General features: G+C 46.4%; 3 protein-coding genes across 3 annotated transcripts in view; 2 read left to right on the top strand and 1 right to left on the bottom strand.

The window, feature by feature from the left end:
- Window positions 1-2,827, top strand: part of LOC108554841 (Down syndrome cell adhesion molecule-like protein Dscam2) — a 10,886-nt gene extending 8,059 nt beyond the window's left edge. The window contains exons 13-15 of the mRNA XM_017910240.1: window positions 669-888; window positions 1,399-1,489; window positions 1,581-2,827. Of these exons, the coding sequence (XP_017765729.1) occupies window positions 669-888; window positions 1,399-1,489; window positions 1,581-1,845 (576 nt within the window). The 3' untranslated portion in view covers window positions 1,846-2,827. The remainder of the gene's footprint in view (window positions 1-668; window positions 889-1,398; window positions 1,490-1,580) is intronic.
- Window positions 2,828-4,015: 1,188 nt separating this feature from the next.
- LOC108554828 (actin-like protein 6B) lies at window positions 4,016-6,805 on the top strand. The gene is made up of 6 exons (XM_017910227.1): window positions 4,016-4,184; window positions 4,274-4,468; window positions 4,751-5,188; window positions 5,832-6,172; window positions 6,246-6,341; window positions 6,641-6,805. Exons 1-6 carry the CDS (start codon window positions 4,016-4,018, stop codon window positions 6,803-6,805), a joined length of 1,404 nt encoding a protein of 467 aa, XP_017765716.1.
- A 558-nt stretch (window positions 6,806-7,363) lies between these two features.
- Cln3 (CLN3 lysosomal/endosomal transmembrane protein, battenin) overlaps window positions 7,364-9,253 on the bottom strand; it is a 12,334-nt gene continuing 10,444 nt past the window's right edge. The window contains exon 8 of the mRNA XM_017910238.1: window positions 7,364-9,144. Coding sequence (XP_017765727.1) covers window positions 9,004-9,144 — 141 coding nt within the window. The 3' untranslated portion in view covers window positions 7,364-9,003. The remainder of the gene's footprint in view (window positions 9,145-9,253) is intronic.

Below are 9,253 nucleotides of genomic sequence, written 5' to 3'. Positions count from 1 at the left end.
AGAAAAAAAAAAAAAAAAAAAAAAAAAAACAAAAAAAAAAAGAAATCGTAGAGAACGCGCGTGGATCGAGTAGAACAGATGTGCATCATAGAGAATCGATCATTGTGACTGCTGGTCCCACCTTGCTTCGTTTCGCATCTGTCCTGATCAGTCCATCGAGGAACCGCAACACCGATGCAAACGATACTTCTCTTACATGTACTATATTCGCCATTCTACACATCTCTCGCCAACTCTTGTCATACTAGCTCGTATAGCTGTAGATTAAGAAAGCGTACATCGCGTCGAGCGTTCTTCGCACGATCATACGGAGAAGAGACGGTAGTGTGGATCGTAACGTTCAAGATCAGCGCCATTCGATCTCGTCCGATCTCGTCCGACCTGGACGAATTCGATAAATTTCCCGCGGATAATACCCGTTCGAAGGAACGACAAAGAGATATCGGGATTGATCACGAATATTCGTCAACATCGATTGGATCGTAACGAATCGGTGGCTCTGATCTAGACCTAGAACGTATCTAGCCTAGCGGGTAGCACGAGCGCCGTTGAACAGAAACTCGGGACGGGTGAATCGTTGCAACGATTCGAGAAATATCGGTGTAGCGCGTCTCCTCGTTTCCTCGTGCGATGTGCCAATTCATCGAACCAATTCCGTCTGATTGCAGTCGGATTGCAACCGGTACACTAAGGTGCGCGGAGGCCGTTCGTCCTCTGCGCCATTGCACAAAACGCACAAGGTCAGTCAGGGCAAGTCCGAGTCGGAGGAATACGACACCCTGGGCTCGGATAGCGACACGGAAGTCGGGACCAGCAGCCGAACCGAGTCTTCCAATCACCTCGTCGATTCGCACCACTCGGTGTCTGCGGCCGACTCGCGTGTCCACAGTATGCAATCTTTCATCCTTCTATTCGGTTTATGCCTTGTCTCATCCTTTCTCTTTCTTCTCTTTCTTTCTCAGTCTCTGTCTCTATCTCTGTCTCTGTCTCTGTCTCTGTCTCTAATCTGTCACTTTCTTTCTTTATTTTTCACTCTGTCTGTCTCTCTACCTCTGTTTCTATCTGTGATCTGTCTAGTTTGTTTGATCCTGATTTAACAAGGATGCGCTCCTCGATCCTCGACGTCTCTTTGACGATGATGCAACGAAAGGGAAGCGAAAGGAGAGGAGCGTTACCCAGATATTTTCCATGCACCGTGGTATATATCGGACCTCCGTTCCCGTTGCCTGTCTATACGTTTATTAGAGTGCACCGAACGATGTGACCGAGTATTTCACGCTTGTTTGTTGTCACCGTAAGACGTTGGAACGGAATCGGGGGGTTGTCGAAGGAGAAGCTTCGCGAATATTCACGTTCGTACTTTCATCGTGGAAAATCGTTCTTATCCTCTGCTTGCAGACTTCCTGTACCATGGACCAGAATCTAGTACGTCTACAGAACCCTCACCGATTTTTGAGAGAAAATCGTTTCCTGGAAGGGGAAGATCCAAGTAAGTCGAGCCGAGTTAATCAAGCTGGTAATTAAGTTAGTCACGGCGACGTTAGAACGGTGCGAGAGCTAATGAACGGTTATCGTTGAAGGATGTTACAGCTGGCGCGTCATACCAGCGAGGAGACCCGTTCCAACTTCGGCCCAATCTCCGGGTTTGGCAATCCCAAGCACCAGTCGAGCAATTCCTGCTCAAATCGGGACCAGGAGCGTGACGGATCAGGGAACCTGTTCGTCCCCAAGCTGGACCCACCCACGGGCTTCTCCGACGCGTTTGAGCTAAGCGAGGCAGAGTGCGACCTCGATCGCGGCCACAACAGCCAACGAAACGTCCGTGACTTCGCAATCGCGGTGTAAATAGAAAGAAACGTAGAACCTACGGTGAACCTGCACGATGCTACGCGAACCAGCGAAACAAACGAAACCCCATTTCAACTATCTCGATGTAAAGAAAACACCATGGTGGTCCGTCTTTCGTTAATTATCATTGGCCACTGTGTTCGCAGCGGCCACTGAGTAATGTGCTCCCTGTTCGTGTTCCTGGCCTATGTCGACGGGAAAGTGTCAATCGTATCCTATAACAAAAGCGAACGTACTGAACTCGACCATGTGTTCTTCAAACTGCCACTTCGTTCGAATTCGCGAGAGCCTGCGACCACGTGAAGACCGTTTCTTCGATTTCGATGTTTCTCGTTTGAGTTCCGAGCGAGTATATAGACCGATCCTGAGCGCTCTTTCGGGTGAATTCGATCGACCAAACTTTTATCGACTGCCATTTCGTTCGAAAAGAAAAACGATTGTCCTATATAAGAGAGACTTTACTCTACTTCTCTACCTACTTTGTAAATTAGACAAATTTTCGCAGGTTATCGAACGACTATTGATACGATTGCTCGAGTTCGATCAACACGTCCGTTTGAGTCTGTATCACGCTAAGACTGCGACAGAAGAGCGTACTCTACTGTAAGCGATCCGCAGGGAAGGTTTTGTCTTCCCTGCGCGAAAGACTCCTATTATCTTTATTAACCAAAGACTCGAATCATGCTGAATACTATCGTTGAACGCGGATCGTCCTATCGTTAAGACTACGTTGCAGTAAACATTCACGACAAAACGGTTTCATTGTACCGAGTGCATATCCCAAGCGAGCAATACGCCATTTGTTACGAGTTTACTTGGTCTTCCAATTTCGTAGATCGTTTTATCTACTCATTTCACCGTCGTCCTTTTTAAAGCGAAGAAACGCGTGAACGATTTCTTTTTCACCTCGAACGAGCCAGCATGTTTCTCGTTCGTGTACCAACCGTGTGTTGTATACGTGTATAAATAACGAAGCTAGGCCGTGAAGAAAAAAAATGATGTTTCGTCGTTGTCATCGGTGTCGTTTCATTTACGCGAGACTGAAACGTTAGTAGATGAGACGTGTAGCGTAAACTTTAACGTTGAAATGAAAAAAAAAATAAATAAATAAATAAACTATTGTCTGTAAGATGTCTGTACTTACCATGCTGTTAACCGTGTACGTATTGTACCTCACCCGAACGCGTGAACGCGGATTACGAGAAACGAAGGAAGGTGAAGGGGAAAAGATAAGGACGAGAAGAGAGGTAGAAAATGTTAACTAAACGTCGTTTCGCCGCGTTGAATTTCGCGCGTCGATTAACGATCGACGGACCGAGTGATACGCTAAGAAAAGCAGACAGCAAAAGCAAAAAAAAAATAAAATAAAGTAAAATAAAATAAAATAAAGTAAAATAAAGTAAAATAAAATAAAATAAAGTAAAATAAAGTAAAATAAAATAAAAGGCAGAGTATTAATAAATTTGTTCGACTGTCGTTAATGAAAACGCACCCACCGAGTCTGTAACGCATCTGTTGTCATCGAATCAGTTTAACCGTATGTATGTACAACCAATCGATCGTTCACTCGGCAACGTGACGATGATTTTTGAGTCTGAGTGCTCTCTCGTTATGTCGTCGTCCCCGATCAGAGGGCATCGCGAGCCCGCATCGGGGGCTACGAAAGAAGAGATATCGATCTGTTGACAAATCGTATACTTTATAATATATGAACAAATGATTTACCACGAAATTCGTACTATTGTGTTTTTAGACGACTTTAGATTGTTTATATTCTATTTACTTTGTAAAATATACAACACTAATTCCATAACGGAATTCCACTTTTCTCGTGTATTATTCACCCATTCTCCTCCACCTGATCCTTAAAAATCGCTCAAAATTGATGGAAAATCTATCGAATCTTACCGCGTGTCGACGAAATTCGACGATGAAAAATTCAAAAGAAAAAGAAAAACGCGGGAAGTTGATCGAAGTCGATCGAATAAAATCGGCGATAGAACCGAGAGGGTAAATCTGCTTTCCGAGTTGATACTCGGTTCGTGACAACTCTGTCGAGCGACGAGAGGGAAATTTTCCGCGAGAAAAGCGGCGCCCGGGCAGAAAGGCTTTCCGCAAACGCGCTGATCGATCGAGTTTCGTCCTTCTCCCGATCGCGGATACGAATATGCAAAAGGAGGAATGCGGGAAGGACGGAGGGTCGCAGAATCCTCGATATACGAGCACGAGGAAGGAAGAAGGGGTGCATGGACCGGTGAGGTCGAACAGGGTTGCTGGGCATGCGCCGACGTTCCTGTCCTCTCCAGATACTATGAGCGGTGGTGTCTACGGCGGAGGTATGTGATACGCGGTCCGCAATATTTCGGGGAAAACGAGAGGGCGGCCTGACCGAGAATTCCGTAAAGCTTGTGGATTTTTCCCGCAGACGAGGTCGGTGCTATCATTTTCGACGTTGGACACCAGAGCCTTCGCGTTGGCTATGGCGGTGAGGACACTCCGAAGGCTGAAATTCCGACTACCCTCGGTGTATGGGAGGACACCGCCGACTCGCCCGACAGCGGTCAGAACGTCAGGAAGCACTACAACATCGATGTCACGGCCATTCAAGTGCGAAAGAAGGGTACGATTATTCCAAATACCGTAATCTTATATAGACACACGATTTACCACCTGCTTTCTCGCTTTCGCTGTCATTACCCTCCGTCGCGAATTCGGCAAATTATTTAATCGAAGAAGATCGCGTGTCGTTCGCGTGTCTCGCGCTCTGGAATATCGATAAATCTAATTTCTCGTCGCGAATAAGAGCCACGGTATACGAGAAAGCAAAATACATCGAATCGGAGTGATAAAAATTAGCAAAAATCTAGACGTATCAATCCCTAATCAATGTCTAACTTCCTAGATATGGAGATGGTTAGCCTAATGAAAGACGGTATGATCGAAGACTGGGACATGTTCGAACGACTGACCGAGTACACGTACAAGCAGCGTCTACACGCTCTACCCGAGCACCATCCGATCCTGATGACCGAGTGCCCGTGGAACACCAGACTGAAACGGGAGAAACTGCTGGAGCTGATGTTCGAGAAATTCAACGTTCCAGCGATGTACATCTGCAAGAACGCGGTTTTGGCAGCGTACGCGAACGGCAGATCGACTGCCATGGTAGTGGACAGCGGGGCGACTCACACGAGCGCGGTTCCGGTACACGACGGTTATGTCATCACTCAGGGCATCGTGAAAAGCCCATTGGGCGGTGACTTCATCACGATGCAATGCAGGCAGTTCTTCGAGGAGAAAGAAATCGAGCTGATACCCGCATCCCTGGTCGGGAGCAAAGGCAAAATTAACTATACTCGAGGAATCGTGGCAACGGGCCGGGAAAAGCAATAATAATGACATAATTCGATCGACGTGGACGGTAGTGATGCACGGATTTAACGTTGACTTCAATTGACACCGGTCGTGCTAAACGGAATTACCGTGCTATAAAAAGGAATGTTTAGTACATCGTAGAACGACGGCTATTAGCGGGCACAAAGGGAGCAGTTAATCCTTTCAGCGCGCATTTTGAACGATGAACGCGCGCTGTGTGCAGAGCACTTGAGTCGTAACACGTTGAATGCATTCATTCGACGTCCGCGCGCCTTCGCCGCACGCGCTGGCCAGATTTACCGAACACTTATCAACGCTCGCGCTGCTGAAAGGGTTAAGGAGTGTTTAGACTTCCACATTTTTCTCGCCGGCCGCCCGTCTCTCAACCTTTTCTTCTCTAATCCACCCCAGCCTTCCGGGCGTGCTCTGCTAAGTCCATTCAAACCGTCGTTTCGACGTTTCGCAACATGTACCACTCGAAACGCTCTTCTTAAGTCTCCTTATCGATTGCTTTTCTCTCCGCAAGATCAATCGCGCCGTTGCTTACACGCGATACTATATGCAAACGTGCGCCATCGAGAAACTGATGCAATGAAAATGTCACGCAGATGTAGTACGAGAACGAGACCCCCCGAGGTGGACCAAAAGGGCTGGTCCTCAACCGACGTCTTCCTGGATGAGCTACATGGTACGCGAGCTGTTGCAAGACTTTCAAATGAACTGCCTACAAGTCTCCGACAGCCCTTACGACGAAGACATGGCCAACACTTTGCCAATGAAGCACTTCGAGTTCCCGACCGGGTACAACGACGATTTCGGCTCCATTAGACTGATGATTCCGGAAGCCCTGTTCGATCCCAGCAACGTGAAGGGTGTTGGTGCCAGCATCCTTGGCATCGGGCCTCTCGTCACCACCAGCGTCGGCATGTGCGACATGGACATCAGACCTGCAAGTATCATGGAGTATCTTACTTTCGTATTTTCTCTCCTCGAAACCGTCTTTGAAACGCTTCTTCCCTTAGAGCCTGTACGGAAGCGTGGTGGTGACCGGTGGTAATTCTTGCCTGCAAGGCTTTAGCGAAAGACTGAACCGCGACCTGGCCAGCAAGACTCCTCCAGTGGGTACTATTTCTTCGTTCATTCCGTCTAAAACAGCGATTCCCAACCACACGTGTACCACCAATGGTACATTGTATGTTGTACGTGGATATTGTATTCTATTTCGAAACCCTGTACCATGGAGTAGACCACGAGGAGTGAGCACCGTCTACAAAGTGGTACACGTGTACACCATCCGATTACGTATCTATTGGTAGTACTCGAGGAAAGAGAGTTGAGAAACGCTGGTACAAAGTAACAATTCCTGCATGCAGCGACGATGCAGCCGATTATAAAGCTAATTTACCATGTTTCGCAGAGTATGAGACTGAAAATAATTAGCGCAAACAGCTCGAGCGAGCGTCGCTACGGTGCCTGGATAGGAGGGTCAATCCTGAGCTCTCTTGGCTCCTTCCAGCAGATGTGGCTGTCGCGGCAAGAGTACGAGGAGTCGGGGAAGCTGATTCTGGAGCGGTGCGCGTGATCAAAAGCTCAAGCATCGATCAAAATTGTAATTCGTAATTATTTTTACAAAGCGTCCGACATTTCGTGCTCACGTACTTTGTATTTCGTCTAGCGGACTGTCAATTTCTAACGTTAAGTTTCGAGTAGTCAGGCGTACGGGCGAACGCGAGACAATACGAGCAACTGATATCAAACGATTTTCGCGCGTGTAGGGTTTATTTAGGGAAATTTCCACGGTGAGAGGAAGTTGACGAGGTTGTCTAAGCTTGTTGTGCTAAATATTCTGAAGCTGAACGAGCTTTGCGTTCGTGGAATGACTGTAACGTTCGTGGATGGAGGAAGCACGAGAAGAGCTCGAATAGGAACGGAAAAATAGGTAAAGCGAAAGCGGAGCGACGAGGTTCTACATATGCATACGATATAAATGCACGCGGTACGCTTCTAGGAGATAAAACACAGTTCCTAACTGCTCGAGTAACATTCCATTCGTAATTCGCGTGCGTGGCGATCACGGTTTTGGCATCGCGACAAGCGTCGAGAGAAGGAACACTGTTTAAAAAGTATTTCATCGTTTATTTCGAACGTAGTCACAACACATTACATGTTTAAACAATCCTTCGATATCGTCTGGTTTCCACGCTTCTCTACTCAATCGTTTGCTTTCTCTCTTATGTGTTTCCCTGCGACGAACGGGTGGAAGAAAAATAAAATACGGTAAAGTAAAATTGGGAGAACCGCGAACCGCAACATTCGTTTTTGAACACGTCACGAGCAGTTCCAATTCTACAACGACAAATATATATATTACGGCTTAGTAAACAATATAATATCTCGCATATAAATATATATATATATACTATATATATATTTATATCTCAGTAAACGTAGGAAACAGTATTATCGATGTATCACATATACAATATGTATTTAGGAGAAGGCGAATTATTTTGTTAGAATGAATGAAAGGACCTCTCTCACGATGCCAACGAACAAACGTTCGTCGAGACTTCCGGTCCTCCCGTGTTTACTCTGCGGCTCGATTATACTTCTAATTAATACTATCACGAGTTCCAACAGTTGTCCACTTTGTCGAGGAATGTTTCAAATTTCGCGCCTGATGCCAAATTCGCTCCATCTTTCTCTATTCTCTTTTTACAAAAACACGGAATTTCCAGAGGAAACGTGAACGAGCACTCGACTCGTGTAGAGCTATGATACAGGGACGATCGAAATACGAAATTTTCAATAAGCTGCTGAAATAGCGGCTATCTGGTAACCAGTATTTTCGAACCGGTATTCGTACGACACGCGAGTATCCGATCGTTCGTATACGGAAAGAGAAGTGTTAGAAATCGAACTCGCTGGTTCCGTTCATCGAGTCCGCCTACGACGCGTGGCGGAGGATCGATGTGTTACGCTAACTATAAATACTGGTATTGCTCTTGTTATCGAGCGACCAACGTTAAACGGCGTAAAAATCTACTAACTAAAGAACGCCCGATGAAACGCATATACACGTGTAACCGTAGTCGGAAAACTCGAGTCGCGTTTACAAATGATTATCGCTACGATGCTCGAGCAGGACAATCGATCCTGTCGAAGACGAGTAAACTTAGATCGAGACGAGATCTGACACACCTTCTCGTCTTACGTTCAATTTCTGATTTGTCTGTCGCGCTTTTCGTCTTTCTCCTTTCTTCCAGCAAACAAAATCAAAAAAGAAAACGCACAGCGAAACGAAATCCAACCAGCTGCAAGATAATCCTGTTCCTAGTCTTTTAAATATTTGTACCAAATAAATCTCAGAACAATCGAACTTATAACCTAGCGAGTTGAATTTTCTCGGTCAGGAACGTATCGGTATAGCACTTTCTCAGGTGAACCGTGGTCCACATTGCAACCATAGTCCGTGATTCCAACTAGACGAAAGATTAAACGACAAATGGAAAATTATTCGAATAAATCGCAACGATGCTCGAATACTATCGAGTCACGATTGTCGCGACGCTAGGCTTCGCTAATAAAAACGACGGCTTATCGGCTAGAAGCCATCACGGTGTACGTACGACGTTACGTTATCGGTTATCAACGCTTATCGAGGCCGTGAGAACGCATCGAGGAGTATATCGGTAATAAATAACGCATGTACCACGGCATGACGGTACGCTCGTGTTTGTTCGCACGATCGCTGTCAAATACTATCCTGCATTTGTCCACCTAACTGCCAACTCTAGCCGGTTGTGGTAGTCTGCAAATGGCATTGTGAACCGGCATAGACAGCCACCCTGCCAACGCGATGCCGATGGAGTCGGCCATCGTGGCAATTCCCAGGGAAATCTTACGGTCCGCTCTCGGAATCTGCACATGCAAATAGAAAATACGACATTTCGTCCATTAGCGATAATTCGAAGGAACGTGAGTTGCGTCGTGGGGGACTATTTTCAAGTCTCGAGAAAAGAGACCCAAA

Source organism: Eufriesea mexicana, unplaced genomic scaffold, assembly GCF_001483705.2.
Source record: "Eufriesea mexicana isolate 0111107269 unplaced genomic scaffold, ASM148370v2 scaffold77, whole genome shotgun sequence".
In the NCBI taxonomy this organism is placed as follows: Eukaryota; Metazoa; Arthropoda; class Insecta; order Hymenoptera; family Apidae; genus Eufriesea; species Eufriesea mexicana.
Note: the sequence above shows the minus strand (reverse complement) of the source record. Positions and strands in the feature narration are given on the sequence as shown.

Coding starts and splice junctions, on each gene's coding strand:
- LOC108554828 (XM_017910227.1), top strand. CDS start 4,016: ATGCAAAAGGAGGAATGCGGGAAGGACGGAGGGTCGCAGAATCCTCGA. Junction 5,189..5,831: donor ATCCCTGGTCGGGAGCAAAG/GCAAAATTAACT, acceptor AATGTCACGCAG/ATGTAGTACGAGAACGAGAC. Junction 6,173..6,245: donor GCGACATGGACATCAGACCT/GCAAGTATCATG, acceptor TTCTTCCCTTAG/AGCCTGTACGGAAGCGTGGT.